Below are 22861 nucleotides of genomic sequence, written 5' to 3' on the forward strand. Positions count from 1 at the left end.
ATTGGACCAGAATTGACTTTTAAACTATTTGTGATGTCACAAATCATGCCTTTAGGCCCCCTTAAACTTGTTTTTTCAATAAGCACAGAGAAACTCTCCACCTTCAGCAGACTAATGTCAGAACAGCTCCGTATATACATTATTCTGCACAGTGAAGCTCTAACATCCAACTGTATGAACAAGAGGAAAAACAAGTGGAGGGGAACTTATATAAATCTGATATGACAGATTTTCAAAGCATTTCATTTGATTTCTTAGGTTCTGCTCTTTAAAAGTTGAGGTTTATTTGTGAGTTTTTGGATGAACTTTACTAGGAAAATTAAGTGAAAATTTGACGAGTCAGATTCAGGACTGTTGTTTGTCAGTTAGATTTTGTTCAGTGAGAGCAGCGGAATATCAAATGATCTATCTTTTCTCACTACATGAGCCTTTTCATACCCTCAGCTGTGCATCAACTACAGGCTATGTGTACTTCTTTTAAAAATACAAACATCTGAAATTTTCATTTATCTTATCACATCGGCCATGGGAAGCAGATCATTATTGGGTATCAGCTGGAAAAAAATAGTCGTGCATAATCACTTTATATTCCTTCTTCTATCTTTGGTGATTGGCTTGGGAATGTAATAATTTCCTTGTTGACTCAAATTCATACATACATTTCATATCAATTTGCAGAACTTTTTGTGTCATCTTGCTGACAGAGACACGGCAAAAAGTGGTGGAGGTGATGAAACATTTGCATAATAATGTAACTGCAAGGAATAAGACAAAGAATATGTTCAAATCAAGTGTTAAATAAGATTACTTTTATTATCATGTTGCATGCAATCCACACAGTAAATTACACACAAATGAAATTTATTTTGCTCTCCCTCAGATCACACACACACACAGAGGGGAGCAGGGCAGCCATTATACGGCGCCCATAGAGCAGTTGGGGGTTTGGTGCCCCAAAATAGGTGTTTTGCATGTATATAAATCTAATTATATTTTATTTCCCATCCTTTAACTAGTATATATAATATTATATATCATATCACCGTCTGAAAACTGGAATCAGGCAGAGGTAGAGATGTACTGGTTTTGTTTGCAGCTGGGATTCACTTAAAGAACCAGACATTGTTTTATACTTTCCTTATCCTTCCCTCTAAGGCGAGTAGTGCAGTGTCATTTCGGTGAGGGCTGACTCACATTTTAGAGAATGTCATTCATATTTTCCACATTAATGCTTTCAGTTCTTCAGATAATCTGTAAACCTGTTTCTGGAGTGAACATATGACACCTATTAAGCACAGTTGCATTCGTTGAAACTTGTAAACTCATACAATGGGAAAGATCCTTTGACAGCATGTTTTTGTTTGTTGTCTCTTTTGACTTTCCTCTTGCGCTTTTGGATGATCACAGTCCACGATTTATTTAGTCCATTGGAGGACAACGATCTGGATGCAACTGTGACCCAAATTCTGCAGCATCATCCCAACTCTGGATACAAAATGATGGTTGGGCACCTGAATGTACAAGGCATACACATACAAACTAAGTATTAGTAATTACCCATTTATTCAGTCTGGGATTATTCACCAATAAATTGTGAGTTGGCCTACTTACTGATGTATTTAAAATGTTGAATAGAAGCTGTTTTATAGACTGCTATTTCGGATTTTCGGCTATTTGTGATTTTATTGCCAGGTTCCGGAATGGATAACGTTTTTTGAGTACACCATATCTGTGCTTTGTTTTGAATATAGGACAACTTGTTCAGGAATCCATGAGGGACGTAGATCCTAATGGAGTTTTGATGCGCACCCTTCAGCTGAACCCACAAAGGCGCAGGAAGTACTTTGTCCCAGCACCAAACAGATTTTGGCATATCGACAGAAATCACAAACTGATAAGGTATGTAAAAAACATTAATCATCGATAGCATTGCTCAAATTTACTAGATAAACATCCACTTAACTGTAGGTTTTATTACTGTAGGATACTTATCAATCAATCAAATCTCAAATTTGAGTTGTATAGCCCATATTCACAAATCACTATTTGTCTCATAGGGCTTTAACAAGGTGTCCAAATCCTTGGTGACTGCATTGTATAGAACTGTGGTAAGAATATATCACATGGTAAAACTCTCTACAACACACAGCTGGTATCAAAGGCTATTTGCAATGTAAATCATATTGTGAACTTGAATTAAATGTGGTAACCTAATACATATCATTTTATTCATGTTTTCAGTGCTATGGAGGGAACATGTTCATTTATGTTTAAATAATTCCAATACAACAGCTCTTTTCAAACATTAAATATGCCAAGGCGGAAACACATAAAGTGATGCATGATACAGGTAGTGGTACAGATCTTTAACTGTGCTCATACATATCTATTTCAGATGGCGTTTACATGCTAGTGTGCATGCTAGTATTGACAGCTTAGTCATTTAATCGTGTACTTGAGTTCTGCCACCAACAATCATAACAATCTTGCAGCAATAAGAAGCTTCCTGGAGGCTGTTAATGTCTGCAGTTTGCCAACACGTGTGAGCTGAGATAAGGCTGGGAAAATGTTCATGTTGCATGCTACATAGTGGCTAACAAGGGTGTCCATCATCAAAGGTACCATAATCTTTCTTTAAAACATTTATCAAAATAACACTTGCTTCACTTTTTTGGTATGGCTGAAGTTATTATCCATACATTGTGTCCAGTATCAGTTGATAGTATTTCAAGTCTTATCTTAATATAATTAAGTTCACAAATATATATATAAGTGCTTAGTCATTAACTGTTATTTGGACTGAATATCAAAAACAGGACTTTAAATTAAATACATTCAGTTCTTATTTACTGTGCTAACCATTAATGACAGCGTTGCCATATTCCAACACTAGGTAAAAGATCAAAAGTTGTATTTTCCCTGTTCATCTGAATAGAGAGGCTCTGGAGAGATGTTTATGATTTCTTCTACACCATGTTTACTAACCTGGAGAGAGAAGGCCTTCTCAATCCTGACAATGAAATCCAACTCTATGCTCTGCACTGGTGCTTTCTGCCCCCCATACAGCAGCACCTTTAGTTTTTCCAGCGTGGCTGGAACTGCCACAGACTACATACTGAGAGAAAACAATCCCCGTTGCAACTGTGGACTCACCATTAACATGAGGCACAGCAGGACCCCATACAGACAATTCTATTTTTACTATAACTGTCCTACATGGAACAATGTTAACATTCTCACAACCTTATCTGAAATTTAAAAAAACTGTTTCCTGTTGTAACAGCATGTAGCAATGGAGAATAATAAAGGAAAAGTCCATTCCAAAGTAAATGTAAACCTGTATCCGTAATCCAAATGAATTTATTGGCTCTTTGAGAATTGTAAACAATCTCTCTTTTGAACACATAGTTCATCATTGGACATTTATCCAGAATCCCAAGAGATGATAAAACAAGTGATGTTTTAAACTAGGTCCAGTAAATGGAATGGACTGAAGGTGGCTTATAGTTCTGTAAGGATATGTTAACTGAGATTTTGTCTAAACTAACCCTTTAGCAACAGCTCCCCCAGTTGCAGTTTGACATGGAGTTTGGAATCGACTGGACTGGACCATGTGGTAACCGTGGGTGTTGTGATCCCTGAGGTTCAGCTGCAGAACTCACTGAAAGCTGAAAGTCTACCAGACCCCAAACGCCCTCTGTCCGATGTTTTGGATGTCTATGTCCAAACTGTGATCTTATTATCAGAAATGTTGAATTGCAATATTTAAATATATATTACATTTGTTTTATATGGAAGAGATGATTTTAAAATATACAAATAATCGTTATGACACAACTTACAGTATTTTTAACATATAACAAACAATTTATGTTAAATGAAGAAGAAAGAATAGAACACTGGAATTGTTATTAACAACACAAGCATTATTTCAAATGTAGTGTTTACATCTAAACTTATTAGGTTAAATGAGCTGCAACATCTTTTTATAGAACAATATATAATAAAGAACAGCAACAGCTTTTAAACAATTTTACTTAGTGAACAGTGGGATTAAATGATAGAGGCATAATGAAGTCAATTACATATATGCTGTACTACATCACAATAATGCTGGCTTTTTTATTCCACCACTGTTACACAGTGGCGAAACTATACTGTCTCATTGGACCATTCCAAACCCAGTGTCAGTGCTACATATAGCAGCGAGAATGTCTCTTTCAAAGTTACAGTACTCTTTGTAATGTCCTGGAATTGTCAGCAGGTGGAAGACCTGGGCTAAATTGCTCTCCACCACCTCAACATCCAAGTGTCTGGGAAGCACACTCCATCCTACCCAGAACCGCAAGGAAGTATGAAGATGCTACCAAAAACAGACCACTGTATTAAGACTAAGGCTATTGGACATGTTTTGTTATATTTTCCACAGATTAAAGTTTCCTCATGCAGAACAGCACAAATGAGACAACAGTGAAGCTCGATGATGGTTGATCCAAAGTGTATTTAGCCTTTGAACATAGTTCCCAGAACCATCTTCAGAGTGCACTATTACATCAGCAATGCTGTCAGTTCTCAATTATTGTGCGAAGGAATCCGGTGATCCTACAAGTGTCCTCCAAAGAGACATCACTGGCTTCATCCACATCCTGTGTTGGCCACTTTATCTTGTCCAAGACCATCTGCAATCAGTTAACACTTGTTTCTTCAAGCTAGTCCAGAGTATATAGCACAATAAACTGCAGTACAGAAAACCAAAGAAGTTGTCAATTCTAATTATTAAAATTGTAATTTGATCAGTACGTGGCTGTAGACAGTCTTGAAGGGCCATCCTGTGGTTCTGCGTGTGTAAGATGACCATGATGAGTACTTTACATTCCTGTTGAGTTTTCAAAATCATCCAATATTTTTTGATTGATTTCCTTCCTTTCAGGCAGCCCATTGTTGTTACTATGAAACTTTACTCGCAGAGACTTCAGAACAACTATCTTTGCACAGAGCTTTATCCAATGACAAAGTACGTTTGTAAGAGGGAGCAAACACTGACTGATTATTCATCTGCAAAAGATTTCAGATCTCTCCAGGTTATTTATGGTGTGATAAACTAAAACTGATGGCTGCCAGAAGGTAGACAATAAAACACATTTTTAAGATAGTAACTTCTGAGTGAGTAGTGTTTTTGACAGAAGGATAGTGTGCAAATAGTAGCAGCCTGAGTTCACGTACCTGTGGTGTGCACTGTAAATCTGATGCTCTTGGAAAGGGAAGGAGAATTGTGTCTTCCCCTCAGTCAGCAAAGGCCACACCCGTGTCTCTTTTAAACCCTTTCGTAACTGTTTTGACTTGTCTAGAGGTTCTTCCTAGGACCTGCAAAATATCTGTATCACAACAGAAAAGCCATGCAGCCTTACTAATCTTCAACTGATTGCCCAATAAGCTCCCATTAATAACTCATCAACAACCAGCTGTGAGGTATCTGACAAAAAAAGCCAAAATTCAGCCCTTCATCAAAACTCTTGATTAGTTAAGTACAGAATACTCACAGCATGGGCAGCATTTTGTCAAGCAGCCATCTCCTGTTCTCACATGTGACCGGAGGCAAATCCCAGGAGGGTGCCAACTCATTGATAATGTTCTTTTCTTCAGATGATAATTCTGCTGTGCCATCCAGCTAATTACAACTTGAATTAATTTGATTTCCCAAGATTAATATTCCATACATACATCTTTAAAGTTGTCAAAGTCAAACCACATCAACCATTTCAATTGTATTTAAATTTCATGTGGTCAGCATGGTAGCAGTTTGTAACATGGTAAAACTGGGTTGGTTTAGCACTCCCTGCTGGTGCAAATTTGAACTGTTTGAAGGGATTGTGGAAGTATCTGAACATTGACCTAATGAATTAACTTGATTTTAATTTAATGAATTGATATTTAAGCATTTGTTAATCATTTCTTCCTGATTTTGTATGTATCGTACCAACTTGGATATCATGGTCAGCACAGTCCTTAATATCTATAGTGGCTTCTTCTTGGGAGCCATCAAAGAAGTCCCTCTCCAAAAGGAGATAGGAAGTGGAGGGTTTCACCCTCAAAAAGAAGAGTTCCTCCTGGCACTTAAATTAAAATAGAAAAGTCAAATCACATAGATATTCAACTGTCATACAGCATTAGTAAATGGAATATCAATGAGCCACTGGAGACCCTGGCTGGCTTTATCCTGCAGAAACGTACAGGTTAAAAAAAGCTACATTCACTCTGGGTGATCTGGTTTCAGCCTGGAACCAGTACAAACTCCTTTTACTCAAGTGAAAGTGAAAGTACAGGCTCTAAAATGTTCTTAACCTACCAAATTCCAGACAGAATAATAAAGACTGATGTGACCCGAGGTCCTGCATGAGCACCTGGATACTGTTTTACAGGGAATAAATGAGAATGTGCTGGCCTTGATTAAGTCCCTGCCCTTTGTACACACCGCCCGTCGCTACTACCCATTGAACAGTTTAGTGAGCTCCTCGGATCGGCCCCACAGGAGTCGGTCACGGCCCTGTCTGGGCGACACAATTACAAGTTTTCCGTAGGTGAACATGCGGAAGGATAATTACCGGTACAGCAGCCCGACCAACCTCCGGACGATTATGGTCTCGCGCTGCCCCCCCCCCCCCCCCGACGGCACACACACTGCCGAGGCAGGGGGCAAGAGAGTGAGCGAGAGGTGCTCCATGCGTAAAAGTGTAAAAACAAGTTAAGATCCAGCTTTGAGAATGTAAGTAGAAAGTACAGATATTTGCGTTCAAATGTAGTGAAAAGTAAAAAGTCTTCAGGAAAATAAATACTCAAGTAATGTACAGATACCTGAAAAATCTACTTAAGTACAAATACTTCGTTACTTCCCACCTCTGCTTATGAGTGTATGACTGGTCTAAAGTTAAGACAAAACAAGGAAGTGCATGGGGACATAGTTGTGTTCAGCAGTGAAGCAGTCAGTGTCTGTAGCTTCCTGCACAAGTGTTCACAGCACCGGGTGAAACCAGGACACGTCCCGCGCTCATGGGTCACGGTGTCATGTGGAGGGAGGTGAGACAACCAATCAAATCCCGCGCGTAATGTGCGCACACACGCACACGCACCCCCACCAACCACACACACACACACACACACACACATATTGATAAATGAAACCTGGAAGTCACCCAGCAGTGTGAGAAACAGTGAAGCCGCCCGTCGTCACGGTTCTCCTCCGGTTGTCCTCCGGGTTTCTTTCGGTCCTTCGTGTCTGCAGCACCGAGCCTTCATAATGTCTCTGCCCGCCGTGTCCCGTCTGTTCAGGAGCGCGCTGAGGACCCAGCTGGTGCCTATGGCTAACTGGACGTCCAAACCTGCCAAACACACTATCACTGCAGGGGTGAGTGAGTGCACTGCTCCACGGAACACACAACATGCGCCAAGACAACGGCTCCTGTCCCCGCACAGCAGCAACACACATCCCGCCACAGACTCCATCACCGGGGGCTACGATGACTGTGCGCCTCAGCCTGGCGTGACGCATGTGACTTTACATTAACGGAGCCAAACTTCACACCGTGGCTTCTCCCATTCTAATATTTCTAATATTCATGTGTATGAAATATTATTTTCCATATGCAGTGAAATACTGACCACTTTGGTGTCAGTGCTTTATCAGGCGACAGACAAATAGGTCATTACATTCAACACGTCAGATAAGTGCGTCAGTATCTCGCCATGATTCCGCCTAATTCCAACACGTACACGTCTGCCTGCTCACGTATCAACAGCAAGTGACACACAATGCCTCTCATACATGTTCTTCATTAACCACAGCACACAGATACAGAAGTTAGTATCAGTGAGCACAGCAGAAGTTTGATATTAGTGAGGGTTTAATGTGGGATCAGTGTGTAAACACGTTCAGCAGCAGCCAGGTCCCTGACCTTGAGACAGAGCAGGGCCAGACAGAGGAACACGACTTTATATGAAACCTGTGCTCATATTGTCAGCCCGAGGAATTATCAAGTCACTTCCATGAAATGTCCAACTTCCCCAGACCTTGATTTTCCCTGTTTTTAAAAAGAGCATTCAAAAAACAAATTAAGGTCTTCAAAAAAAACATGTATATATATATATATATTTAGTTTCGAGCATTGTTTTGCCCACCTCTACATTAACATAGTAATTCAGCAGTGAAATGGTGTTTGCTTTTTTTTACTTCATTGGACTTTAGACTTCTCATCTGATTATTTATCAGATACTTCCTGGTCTGGAATCCGACACCTCATACTATACTGGTTTTAGTTTTACATACACTCAGAGTCATACAGGGCATTTAAGGCTACATTAATATTCAAGAACAATAAAATAATAATACAATTCTAATTTGAACAATAATCGAATATGTATTTTTTTGACATTAACAAACATGTTAAAGTTCAAAATTGGCAATGTTATCTAATATGACAGTAAATGTTTTGCATAAATTAAGCAATGGAGATATATATGTATATTTGACTTTATATATAAATCTATATAAATGTAAATACCTCTTTTAAAGTAGTTCTATATCTGTTTATATTCAGTGTTTCTCATTTTGTGTATCAAGGTCTAACAAACATGTTGAACTTTCACTTTCCCTTAAAGGTACAGTGTGTAAGATTTAGGTGAAAGGGAACTATTGGCAGAAATTTAATGTAGAATAATTCTCATGATGTTTTCACTAGTTCGTTTCATCTAAATTGTATGAATTGTAGTTTTCTTTAGCCCAGAAAAGTCCCTTTATATTTAAATACTTTATATTTACATCGAGGGGGTCCTCTCTATGGAGGCTGCCATGTCTTTTACATTAGTCCAGGCTGGACAAACTAAAACCCTTTTGAGTTTTTATGACAATTAAAGGTTTCCACAGGTTCTTTTTCATGTTTGGAAGGAGAGGGTGAGGTGAGGGGTGTTCAGCTGCAACATGCAACTTCAACACTAGATATCACAAAATTCTACATACTGTACCTTTAAACCTTTGCAGAGCAGATTTCCCAAGTCTATGTGTACAAAACTAAATGTGGACCTGCTCACCAAAGCATTGCTCTGTAACCACACTGGTGACTAAAAAGTCCAGTGTACCTGGAAACCCACAGCACATGACTTGAATGGCCCTGGGGACCAAGTGTACTGGATGGTGTAGAGCACTGTCTGAGAGACTAGCTTTGTTTTCCTGGTTGCTATTCCCTCTGCACCAAGGACAGAGACAGACAGAGATTTTACCGAGTTAACAGATCTGTAAGAGCACCAGGGGTTTGAAACGTATTTATTCAGGACATGTGGACTCGGCTGAAACAACAGTGATGCATTAGATGCATAGAAAACAATAGTTTATGAGCAGCGGCGTGTAGTCAGAATTACTGGAGGAATTCTGAAGTCCTGAATTTTTTGTTTGTTTTTGGATTGAATCCTTAGTGAGACGTCCTGGAAGAGGGATCCCTCAGTCACATGTGGCTCTGTCTGAGGTTTCTACATTACCACCCCCCACCCCGTTAATAGTGTTATTTTGGTAGTTTTTCCTCACTCTTGTTGAGGGTAAAGGACAGAGGATGTCACATCTTGTTAAGCCCAATGAGACAGATTGTGAGTTGTGCATGTGGGCTACACAACTAAAATTTGATTGATAGAAGTCATTTTGTGATATTTTCTGCAAAAGACAGCAGCACAGCAGCCACTCTCAACTTCACGACCAATATCGCAAATCTAGCAAGCAACCACTGTACTCAGTCACACAAAAAGCATCACAGATTATTTAATTCTTTCAGTTTGCCACGTGTCTGATCACAATCACACGTCTAATAACATGCTGGTGACCATCGTTAATCATCCAAATATAAAAGAGCAGATTCAATCAAGTGCTTTTTCTGTCATAGTAGACTTGACAACCTGAAATGCGAATATGGACAAATGGCACTAATATTTGAACGCTCAGTTGGAACAGTCATACCACTGTAGTATTAGTAATCAAACCCTTTGTGTGTGTCTTGCAGGAGCAGGCGATAGCTTTGACAGCCATGTTTGTGGCCATTCTGGGCCCCTCCGGCTGGATCCTGGCTCACCTGGAGGACTACAAGAAGAAGCAGTAGATGTCCCAGCTGAAGATGCTCTCCCTCCACATCTCATTCTGCTGTGTCTTTCCTCAGCCGATGAGATGAACTTGTTCCTACCTTCTATGATAGTGTGCATGTGCACCTGTCAACCTCTCACTAATAAATACATGCTCAATATATAGACTACGGCTCAGTGTGTGTGATGTTTGATTTGAGATTTTCTTTCTAATTATAATGTAGACCAAAGGTATAGATAGAATGACAGTTATAAGAAATACAGACCTACAACTACAGATTACCTTCACAGATTTCTCTTATTTATTTTTATTGATAGATTAAATGTTTAGTTTACAATATACCAGAAAATAAGGAACTCAACAGAAGGTGGCTGTAGCTGGGGGGCTAGAGCTCTCATCTATATAACCAGAAGGTCGGTTGCTTGATTCCATTCCCCAATCCAATAAAACTCAGTTTGCATTGATTGAAATAAAAGAGCAGCAAATCCTCAGATGGGACAAGCAGGAATAAATAAATGTTCGATTCTTAAAAGATATATATATATATATATATATATATATATATATATATATACATAACACATGATAACATGCTGTTGAAGTGTAATATGAACACAGAGAAATGTCCTCCAAAGCTTCCGTCAGCCTCCTATAGGCACTGAATGCATATGATAACATATTCACTCTGCTCTTTCATTTTATAACTGTTCTACTGGCCATGCCGGAACCATTCCAGATTTTTCTCCTTGGTCAAGTTTGTTAAAGTTTAATAGATTCCCTGCAGCTTTTAATGTTGACATTTTCATTAGACTGGTCTTTTTATTTTTGTTTAGCTTTTTCAGATCCAGAATGTGTAACATTAAAATGATCTGTGCTCTTATAATTTATAGTATTTCTTGAAGAAAGACAATTTTGGAATTAAAATGTTTAACCTTCCAACCACCTGCATTACCTTGCAGACTTTCTGTAACCCTCTGAAGTTCCAAGATGTGAATTTAACTTCTGATTTACATAGAAATCAATCAGCAGCCATACAAAAGTAGAAATAATCTGCTTAAAACTTTTGAACAGAAATGGAATGACAATCTTACATCTAAAAGCAGTTTTCTTCCAAGCAGCTCACTTTCACATTTATTGTCTATAAACTATATTGTACAGCTAGCTTAGACTATTGGGATTCAGCTAAAGTGCATGTGGTTTCAGTGGTTTTTCTCAGGTATTTGCATTATCATTTACATTTCTGAAAGAGGATTAAGTCAGTGCTGTCGGTTTTATTGCACTCATTCATTCCCACTCATTCCCACTAGAGGCAGACAAAGGACACAAAAAACACCACAACGTTCTAGTTGAAACATTTTTATTTCATGAAAATAATTACCAATGGCACTTAATTTACTTCAGTAAAATTTACTTTAAACCATTTGTATCTGATAAAAATTTAACAAGACTGATCCAGGAATGAGGACCATAGGAATACATGGTTCAATTACAGCAGATACTCAGCATTACCTTGATATTTATAATTTGATTCACTTGTTTATTGTGTTTGTCCATCAGAGAAAATGACACTGATACATTTATTGTGTTTTCAGTAAAATCACATAGCTCCCAGTCTTCTGTGTACATTGCCCCCCATTACAATCCATGAAGGAACATCCCATGCAGCACTCAGGGATTTTCTGGATGAACTGTACCAGTCTGTATTGACGGCTATTCTATGTTGAACAAATGTTTCCCAATATAATGCAACTAGGTTAAACAGCACCATGAACTACATCTTCTGAAGTAATCCAAAGTAATGAAGCAGAGGACTCACTTTCAGCTCAAACTGAACATTATAAACTTCATGAAGGAGAACGTCCTGAAAGGCTGCTGTTATCAACATGCTTTGAATAAAGGTACTGTTCTTTACTGTAAAGAGCTTTGAGAGGTCATCAAGACGACGAGAAAGCTATATAAATACAGACCATCTAACATTTACTTTATAAACTATTGAGTAAAGTGGCTCATGACTAAAATAGTGAATCTCCCTGTTTGTCAAAATTGACTCCAGGACTCCACATCTCACCTCATTTGGAATTTGCATGAGTATTTTTTACCAAACATCCCCAAGTTCTCATTAATTTCCCTTTTCTTTTACTGGTGGTAGCAGGCTTGACATATGCATCAAGCGAACAGCTACTTGTATTAGTTACTTGATCTTCTATTAGTCTTGTGGCTTAAAATTCTCTACATTCCTAGGCCTGTTTTAAGTAGGTGCAAGAACATGAACGTTTAAGGTCCAGTGTGTAGGATTTGACTTAAAGGGATCTGTTGGCAGAAATTTTATATAAAATAATCCTAGTAATGTTTCATCTAAATTGTACAAATTGTGGTTTTCTTTACCCTAGAATTGGCCCTTTATATTTAAATACTTTATATTTACACGAGGAGTGGGTCCGCAGAGGCCACACAAGCCACACCAGGACAAACTACATTACATTACATGTCATTTAGCTGACGCTTTTATACGAAGGAACTTACATTCTACATTTAGGAGGAGAATTTTTTTGGGAGTTCAGCATTTTGCACAAGGACACTTTGGCAAGGGCTGGGATTCAAGCAGCAAACCTTCTAGTTGGAGGACAACTGCTCAACCCCTCAGCCACATCCACAGTTGCCGAATTGATCACCTTTTAAGGAGAGGGTGAGGTGAGGGGTATTCAGCAACATGCAACTTCACCACTAGATGTCACTTAATTCTACACACTGAACCTTTAAGCTAGAGCAAGAGTTTGCCCTGAGACAGTTTAGTCTGTATGTATGGAAATGTTATGCTGTATCTAACAGTTCACATTAAAGCACTTGTTTAGAATTGTCTGCCAACACAAGAATGGAAAACACGTTTATTGTCTGTAAGGTCAGACAACAAAACAGTTGTATCAGTGTCACCTGTCCAGATAGATTAGTATTGATGCAAACTAGTTTAGACAGAAGTGAAAACATCGAGACTGAATTTATTAAGGTAACAGTGTAAGCTGCAGTAACAGAACCACAGAGAACTCCTGTCCTCAAGGAGCTAAATTACACAACCATAAAAAAATAAAAATTCTCCAAAATGTACAGCATTAACAGCAAGGCCAAGGGATTAACACAACTCCATTTATTCCTGCACCAGCCACATATTTCAATGGACTGCTTTGATTTTCCACTCCATCTTTGTAGTAACAAAAATTGATTCACTTTTCTCAGCTCAGGGGATTGTGCATATACAGAACATACAATATGTACAGTGCAATGAGCTGAGTTTCCTCCGTGGATAAAATCCAGTCTCAATGAAATTACATTTTAAGAAATGATGGTTTAGTGTCGAAGGCAATTATCTCATCTTGTTCCAAAATCTGAGGACACCCCATTAAAATGAATTAATGAAATAAGTTAGAGAAATAAATCATATTTCTCTAAATTCCTCAGGTAATGGTTATCATGGTCACTGTCCAGAAATTACTACTGTCCCATTGTAGTTCCTAATCGCACTGAATGTCTATAACCTGCTCTTAACAATCCAACTGTGCTGTCATTAGTGTCTACTCATTCTCTAATGATGGCATTTTCCTATTTTTAGACATTTTTAGATATCGTACTTCCCAGGATTAAACTAAAACCAGAAACTTCTTCATTCTAGCTTCAGTTTGATTTGCTGAATGTTTACACGCATCATGGAATTTTCAGATGGAACTAAACTACTGAACTGAAGAGTAGCTAGTGAAGTACAAGGGGAAGAATACAAGCCATCTTTGGTTTTAGGGGTTTAAACGCATCATCGAGGAGATGAAGGTGAAGCTTGCTGTCTGCTCTCTTTGCCATCGCATGAGTTAAAAGGCTCCTAACGCTTAGTAAAAATCAATGACAGTTAATAGAACAAATGGTCCACTAGCTTTAAGCTAACTGGTTTTAATGAGTAGTGTAAGTTTCTGATCATGTACAGGCTCTATTACAAGATGGGATCTTTGTAGGAAAATGTGGGAAATAATAACAGTAACATTTGTAAAGAAAGAAGTTCTGGATCCATCAGAGCAAAAATGACTCAATCTTTGCTCCACAGATTCTACCTGGATTTTTACAAGCTGTCTTGTTTCTGTTCCATTACAGCTCAAAATCTGGTCCACTGGTGGCAGCTCCAGTTTGTTAATTCAATTAACTGCATATTGGTTTACTATTATTGTCATCAACACGAAGATACTGAGGTTAAATATCAAATCCAAACCAAAGTCAAATCAGGTGGAAAAGGGAATTGTGCTCACATTAACTACAGGTCTGTTAGTGGTGCCAGCTGACAGAGCAAACTGCATCACATTTAACAAAGCATAATATTACACTTAGAGTTTGCCTGTATATGAAAGTTGTACATGTGTGATGTTAATTCAAAAGTATCTGTCCACTTCCAAAAGCAACAAATAGCATAACGACTGTGGGAGTCAATGAGCCGATAAAAATACAACAATAAAACCTGATGGCGTGCACACACACTGTATACATGACCTGTCAGCATAAAAACCACTCACTGGTTTGAATGTTGTGACTGATGTACAAGGGAACACACTTCTATTAAACCATCATCGAAACATCATATTCACACTTGAAAAATATGAGCAATCTGTATTTGGTCAAAAAGATTGAACAGCTAAAAGACTTGGGAATAATACGAAAAAAAATAAAATATCATTCAAAGAGATTGGAAAAGATCTAACAAAGGTGATCTTTGGGTTTGTCAAGAAAACTGACAACAGCCTGTAAGGAATTCGCTTTAAACAAATAAACTGACAAACTAAGAAGATGAGCAGAGAAACTATGAAGACATTCTCTAGGCTGTGTGATCACAACTAAACATTTTCAACAGTGTCATGTAAAGGTGACAGGTGGCAGTAAGTGTGAATTGCTGATTTGGAACCTATAGCAGACAGGCAGTCCGACTTGAATTGATCTAAACAAAAACTATGAGAAAGAACAAAAGGGCAGCAATAGAAAGGGTGTTAAAGAAAGACAGCCCTGAAGAGAACACCACTTTGGATATTAGAAAATAGAAATTAAGGCCTCAAAGGAAAAGCCAGGATCTTGCATAAAACCATCATCTTCCTGTATCAAAAGAGCATCTGTCAAAATGACTGTTATCCAGTCACTGCACGGAGTCCAACATTCACATACTGAGGTTGCAGCTGGTTTCACAGTATACCACGCTATGAAAAACAATGTTCATCATACCATGTACACTGTACATTTGCGCATTAACAGTGCAACTGAATGGAGAATGTCAGCTGTTCCCAAAAAGAGAAGCTAAAATTTAGCAGCATGCCATCGCTTTGGACATCACAAAGAAACACGGGGTTGTCCTTGAGAATGAAAATCCAGTTTGAAGAAGTTGTGAATTCAAAGTAGCTACCAAGAGAGGGGACACCTGTTCACCCATCTTTGACAACAGCATCCCTCAGCACAAATCAAATGTATCAAATCAATGTACGTCCCATTATATATTATATTGATCCCCAATGAAAGAACATGAGTACATCTTTCAAATTAGACATTTGTACTTGGGCATTTGTCTCTGTGAGGACACTTATTGACATTATACAGACCCTGACCTCAAGCACTTTAACTAAATGTCTAACCCAAACATTCGCCAAAGCTCTAACTAATTATAATTGAACCTCAGAGTCAAGTCATTACCCTCAAACAAATTGGTCCTCACAACTATAGAAGTACACAAACACAGAACCTAAGAGGTTAATGTCATTTGGATACTACTGCAGAACAGCATCATGCTGCCTCTACATCACACATAAAACTGCATACATAATAATTAAGTGTCTAGTGATCATTTGTCATTTTTAAATACACTGTATTTGCTGTTGTGTAGTGTATACTTGCCCTGTGATCAGTAGTTTGCTGTCTTACAGTGACATCATAGAGATGTCTCGACAGCTAATCAGAAGGCTTAGTGCTGTATAACACTTGCTGCTTATTTTTTCATAGTAGACTAAAATCTGTTCTGTTCCTGGTCCATCAGCAGGTAGTGACATCCTGACCCACATCTGGCTGGTTTACATGTGGCCCAGGATTTGCCGGGATGTGGTGTATACCATGTAAAACTGTGGTGCTGCCTGTGTGAGAGTGACCCAGCAGCATCAGGTCCATCCAGACAAGCCTCAGCTCTGCTAAAGGGTTGCGAGGACCCTGAGGAAAGAGATGATGAGGACACAAAAGGACTGTCCAACCCCAAAAACAAGAGCCTCCAAAGAGATCATCCTCTTCCCTGCCGCCTTGTAAACACCTGCGATGGCTGCACCTTAAAAACATGACAAAACATTACATAAGTATCCATTAACTGACCTGTTTTCTGATTTTAAGCCAAAATATTTTCCATGAAATAGAGAAATAAAACTGAAATTTATATATATATATATATAAAGACGATAATTCTTCCAAACATGTCAGATTACAAAATAACAGTTCATTGATGTATGATAATGTAAAGTTGGTGGAATCTGGCCACGTTTTACTCGACTCTGGATTTTGTTTTGACATAAATCTGATGAAATGCAAATGCTTCCTTTACTCGTAGAAGAGACGGGAGCAACTCCGGCAGATGGCCAGAAGCTGCCCAACGTCTTGGGTGTGATAGTTAAAAGGGCACTTTAATCAAGTAGTTTAACTAATTAGTACTTCTTGAGAGAGTAGAAATATTTAATCATTTAGTCAACTAATAGTGCACATCCCCATTACTTACTGGTGAGGACTCCCCCACACACTGGTCCCACGATGCCCATGAGGAGGATTGCAATGGGCATGAATCGGGCCATCCTGTGCTGACGCAGCGTGGCAAGGGAGAGGAGAGCTGCAGGCAGGTGGAAGACCAGGGAAGAAACCGCTGCCCACAGAAACACTCCATACCACATCTCTGCACAAACACAGTCATGTAGTCAATCATCACTTCATGCTAATCAAATAATGAATCATAAACAGTTCCACATGACGCTGGACCAATTAAATCAGATCATTACATTTTTCATTAACATGATTCTTCATTCCACTCACTACATCTCGTCTGTGAAAAGGATTTTGACAAATATGAGCGACCAATGAAAGGAAATACCTGAATACATAAATATGATACCACGCAGAGGGTTAGGGTTAGTGGCCAGTCTCCACATCTCAACTGAACTGAACACCTATGGGAGACTTCAAAATGACAGTGCTCTCCAACCACCAGCATCAAGATACCAAAGAAAGGAATATCTTTTGGAAATTCCCTCTTCCTTCCGTCAGAAGAGTTTCACACATCAGTACAGTCTACAGGTTCATGGGGAACAAAGAAGATTGAGACTCAAGTCCGAGTCAGGACAGGGCCAAGTCCCATACTTCAGCTTTTGAGTCCAAGACAAGTCACAATATTTTCTTAATCACATTAGCCACCACTTAAAGATGCACACATCATTACAGAAGCAGTTAATATATTACATTTATATTACTGTTTTGTAATATAGGTGTATAATTCTTTCCCAAACTTAATCCATGGAAATGCATAGATTCTCTTGACTAAGATACATCAGTACACAACACAAGGAGTCCACATATCTGTGCTATGGTGTCCACAGTATCTTAAAATGAAAATACATATTGGTCAGTACCATTATATTGTTCTCTTGATTCCATGATTGTACATTTCTGGAATCCAGATGGTTCCATAAGTATTTGGACAGTGACACAATCAAGGGACTATGAATAACAGTCTTTAATTCCTTAATGTGTAATGTCAGTGTTTACACTCACCTCTACATGATATATTTGATCAAAACCTTTGAATTAAAGTTGAAAGATTACAGTCACCTCTATGATTTTGTTATAAACCGATTGGGGAGGTGTAAGGAGGGAAAACTGAAGAAAAAGTGTGACTTAATTGCATTGTTGTGAATGGAACAATGGCTTTAGGCTGAGGAACAAAGATTGGATTTTGCATTAACTTGTTGCTCAATAATCAAATACAAGCAGGTGGATAGTCAGACACGTTCTGGCCTCAGCCTCCCCCACAATACTTAGGAGAGCACACAACTATAGCAGCGCACAGGGATGGAATTCAGCGTTACGTAACGTTATTAAACAGCTAACAACTCACGTTAGAGGTGGTGAATTGAGCTAACCCAAATAACATGGAAACTCCCAACAGCCTCTGTCCACCATCGCTTGGGACAAGTCAGAGTGTTATTTTAACAACAGCTGAGAGTTAGCAGGGAGCGAGCTCGCTTCGCTAATATACAGGAGATATCGAAATAATGCTAACAGTGCGTCCAGCTACTAACCTACAAGGAGACATTTACAAGAGGACTAAGCACATTATAGCACTGAACACGTTTGTAAACAGGGGGAACGTGGAACACGCATTGTGATATTCCTCAACCTATAGTGTGTAAGTCAGCACTGTTTGCAGGTTTTGTAGCTAACAAGCTAGCAAACATTAGCCCACCTGAGAAGTCGCTGAGAGACGTGTCGTTTCCTCGGTGTGTGCCATTTTTCCTCGGCACTAAATTCAACCCGAGTATTTGCTGGACAAAGCCGACCTCACTGTATCTGTCCGTCATGTCTCACACCGACACTGGACGCTGCATGAGGGACAGATGGACAAGAGACGTGGGAAACCATCAGAGTGGTTGCTGTGGGATTTCACAACACTCCATCTCGACGTAACACCAGCTAGCTGCAGGTTTTTACTTCTTCTTCTCTCGGTTTACTGGCGGATCGCAAACAACTTAAGGTGTACACCGCCACCTACTGTACAAGAGTGTCCATCATGTCATTAAACCATAGACTGTATATAAAGAAGGACGTAGTGTCCGTGACGCCACCCGTTGGTTTCTGAAGAGCGAAAATGAGGCTCGTAGTGGGCGTTTCACCCGGCGCCATCTTGCCGGGGCCTGACTCCTCCTAGTTCCTGGCTAACCCATAAATGGGCAAAAAGGAGGCGCGCTAACCGGTTTGCGCCGCAGTGTTGTTGCTCCGGGATGGTCGCGGTCGTAACATCGAACCGAACAGAGGTAAGTTACCCTGAAACTTTACAACAACAAAACCTATTGATTTATTTATTATCATAATTACATATACTTACAAGCCTCAAGTGGTTTTTGATGTTATTGAGGTAATTTACTGTTTATTTAACACGTCTAATGAAGTTTGAAGCAAGTTAACTAGCTTTAGTAAAGAGTTGTGTTTTGTCATTTGATTGTAATTTTAATAAGTTAATATTAATAAGCTGCATGTGATACAGACTTGTATAACCACCATTACTATTACAACCTCTTTTTTTAGCCTGTTATAGAATTCACAGTGAATTAGACTCAGTGTAGATGTGATTATAATCTCTGCACACTACTGTTGTAAACAGTGCTCATATTTATTATATATGTATCTGTTTTAACACTGCGAGAAGTTGAGGGACTTGAAGTGGACTGTTATCAACAGCACTGTGAGAGATTATCACCCTTGAATATTACATATGTGGTAGAAAGACATTATATATATTTGTACAATGTTTATTTCTTTTAGTACATCAGTTTGGCTGAAATCTGTGGTGCTTCCACCTGCTGAACACAGAATAAACTGTAAGTACCCGTCTTGGCTGCTTAACACAGCTGATATTACATGTGTCAAAATTATTGTAATTATTGTATTGTACAGTATCTGTAAATAATCGTGTTTCTCCTCTTTTCCTTAATATCTACAGATGTGACAATGATTTCAGCATAAAACATCCTTTAACATGACTTTTTTCATTTCATGAAGCACTGCAACACCTGATGTCCTCAGAATCCACTGTGGCCGTAGCAACATGGTGGAGATCGGCAGCTTCAGGCTGGTCAACATGATAATAATATTGAGTCAATTTCTATATCCATTGTGGTTGGTAAAATTAACACTATCACAACAATGTTCATCTTTTACTTTCAGATTTGATAAACCTTAGTTAAAAAGTGTTGTCTTTTCTTTTTTGCCATAAGAGACAGAACACGGTCAGCACAGCTATGTCCCTCAGGTTCGTCCGTCCCTAATAAAATGATGACCGATAAGGACAAGGCAAGGATTCAAAAGGAGCAAAAGAAAGCAAAGAAAGAGGCAGAGAAGAGGCAAAAGAAGGAGCTGCAAGAGAAGAAGAGGCAGGAGCAGAGAGACAAACTAGACAGAGAGAAGGAGGAGAAGCGGCAAAGCAAATGAAGAAAATATTTACATTTAGGGCATTTAGCAGATGCTTTTGTCCAAAGCAACTTACAATAAGTACATTTGTCACAAGAGAGAAACCATTCTTAAAAAAATAAAGACATTTGAAATTGAATCAATCATCTCTTGTTTCTTCCTCAATACACCCTGGTGTTCATTTTGTAAGTCATGGTTCCATATAGAGTCAAATATATGATGTGTATATGATGTGATTGAAAGCTAGTAATGTCCAATGGGTGCAGGTCGAGGAGGGCATGCAGTGTCCTCGAGCTCTCTGTCAGGCTCCACCCCTCGCTCCTACTAATGTGGTCACTTCTGATTTTAAAAAACGAGATGTATTTTCAGACTTTCATTCTTCACATTTTAGATTCACATCTAAAAAGAAATGATTGTAGGGCTCATATCATGGAAAACTGTTTGTTTAATATCACATTTAACTGACAGTGTCTGTGATGTCCTATGTGACAGCTTCTGTGATGTCACATGTGACAGTGTCTATGATGTCAAATGTGACAGTGTCTATGATGTCATATTTGACTTTGATTGTTTAATGTAATTTATCTTTACTTCAAAGCCATCACTACCAGGTTCAGTGCCTATAAGAGTTATGGAGGAGACCTTATGAGCACAACAGCTCCAAAACTAGACCACAGATCCACAAATCTTCGATACACGAGACCGTCAGAAGACAGTATATACTTCAGTACACATATATAATACCCCTATATTTGGCCAACATGCCAAAGAACAAGTCAGGAAGGGTAAGGTTTCTAAGCAGGACACATCGACGATTTTATTTTATTTTTCCAATGTTTGTCTCAAACTCAAAAATATTTTTTCTGTGAGGGGATGGACTTTAAATGAACCCATCACATTGGTGCTAATGCTAGAATGCTAGCAGTAGCATACTAGTGATTTTTTTTAATTTGTGTGTGCACTGCGTGGTGAAATCTCTCGCAAGTCACGTAATTAAACGTAAACGTAATTGTTGACAATAATAATAAATATTGTAGTTAATTAGTTATATCATTAGCTATATATTGTTTGTTTTTCATTTAATCAATAATCGTGTAAATCCTGAAACCGTGATATTTCCTCTGGCTCTGCGCCAAAATTTCATATCGTGACATCCATAGTATGTAGAGACTGTATTTAACAGAATTGAAGAAACTGTATTTAAATGTACTGGTGGTTAAATCAATGATTTGTTGGTCTGGTTCATCAACATTTAATTCAAAGTGAGTGTGGGACTGTGTTTTTAACTGTTATATGTTTGTTCGTGTCTTTCAGGTGCCAGACCACGAGAAATTGTTTGAGGACCTCCTTGAGGAAAAGCAGAATTTGGATTCTAAGAATATGCATCTGGCTCATGAAAATGCCAGTCTGAAGATCGCCATGTCCTGCAAAGAAGCTTCATGGAAAAAGGAAAAGGAGAGCATGCAGAATGCAGATTATGAAAAACTCAAGGAAGAACTACAGCTCGACCTTAAGGATGCCAAGAAAGAGTTGAGGCTCCAAGAGAAGGACTACAGGTCCTTGAGTACTCGTTGTCAAAGCCAGCAGGCAGAGATCCACAAGATCAGACGTGACCTCAAGCAAAGGTGCAACCACGTCAATGAGCTGGAGTACTCCATTAAACAGAGGGAACAGGTGATCGACAGGACAGTGCATGAGAAAATGGCACTGGAAGAGGAAATCAATGAGCTCACAACCAAGCTCAAAGCTATGGGGACAAAAGTTCTCCAGAACGAGCCTGACTGGCAGTCAGAAATCAAGGCTCTGAAGCGCGAGCTCAGCCGTGAGCAGGCAGAGAAGGAGGCTGGCTCCAGTAGAATCAAGGAGCTGGAGAGACAGCTCAAGGTCACAGAAGAGAAGTGGGTGACCAAACATGAGGCCAGAATTGTCCAAACGGATCAGCTGATCAACAGTCTCACCAGTCAAAATAAGGCACTGGAAGCCAGCAACAAGAAACTCCTGTCCATGCAGCAAGCCATGGAGGCAAGGATCCTCCAGAACAAGACTGAGTGGGAGACTAAAGTTAACACTCTGGAGGACCATCTCAGTAGTGAGCGGGTGGAGAAGGAGGCTGGCTCCAATCGAATCAAGGAGCTGGAGAGACAGCTCAAGGTCACAGAAGAGAAGTGGGTGACCAAACGTGAGGCCAGAATTGTCTATACGGATCAGGTGATCAACAGTCTCAGCAGTCAGAATATGGCACTGGAAGCCAGCAACCAGAGGCTCATCTCCGTGCAGCAAGCCATCGAGGCAAGGATCCTCCAGAACAAGACTGAGTGGGAGACGAAAGTTAACACTCTGGAGGACCATCTCAGTAGTGAGCAGGCTGAGAAGGAGGCTGGCTTCACAAAAATCAAGGAGCTGGAGAAACTGGTCAGCAATACTGAGCAGATGTGGGCGGCCAAGCATGAGGCAGACATACTAAAGCTGCTCATTCTGAAACAGATCAAGCTTCAGGTAAGTCACATCAGCTCTGTTTGATCTGAATAA

The 22861-nt window shown here is 39.2% G+C and overlaps 1 protein-coding gene and 2 long non-coding RNA genes across 5 annotated transcripts; 1 reads left to right on the top strand and 2 right to left on the bottom strand.

The window, feature by feature from the left end:
- Positions 1–4018: 4018 nt before the first annotated feature.
- LOC138411940 (uncharacterized) lies at positions 4019–10272 on the bottom strand. 2 transcript variants are annotated; one of them, XR_011244432.1, is made up of 2 exons: positions 5224–10272; positions 4019–4679 (listed from the first exon to the last, which is right to left on the bottom strand). It is a non-coding gene; the product is annotated as an uncharacterized lncRNA (long non-coding RNA). The 2 variants fall into 2 exon arrangements; XR_011244433.1 differs by having other exon boundaries at positions 4019–4837.
- A 1182-nt stretch (positions 10273–11454) lies between these two features.
- tmem170a (transmembrane protein 170A) lies at positions 11455–18983 on the bottom strand. The gene is made up of 3 exons (XM_020108161.2): positions 18612–18983; positions 16878–17048; positions 11455–16436 (listed from the first exon to the last, which is right to left on the bottom strand). The coding sequence occupies exons 1-3, from the start codon at positions 18724–18726 to the stop codon at positions 16306–16308; spliced, it is 417 nt and encodes a 138-aa protein (XP_019963720.1). The 5' UTR covers positions 18727–18983; the 3' UTR covers positions 11455–16305.
- A 61-nt stretch (positions 18984–19044) lies between these two features.
- LOC138411941 (uncharacterized) lies at positions 19045–20471 on the top strand. 2 transcript variants are annotated; one of them, XR_011244435.1, is made up of 4 exons: positions 19045–19179; positions 19688–19743; positions 19925–20041; positions 20140–20471. It is a non-coding gene; the product is annotated as an uncharacterized lncRNA (long non-coding RNA). The 2 variants fall into 2 exon arrangements; XR_011244434.1 differs by having other exon boundaries at positions 19925–20471.
- The last annotated feature ends 2390 nt before the right edge of the window (positions 20472–22861 follow it).

This window comes from Paralichthys olivaceus, chromosome 10, assembly GCF_024713975.1.
Source record: "Paralichthys olivaceus isolate ysfri-2021 chromosome 10, ASM2471397v2, whole genome shotgun sequence".
Taxonomy (NCBI): domain Eukaryota; kingdom Metazoa; phylum Chordata; class Actinopteri; order Pleuronectiformes; family Paralichthyidae; genus Paralichthys; species Paralichthys olivaceus.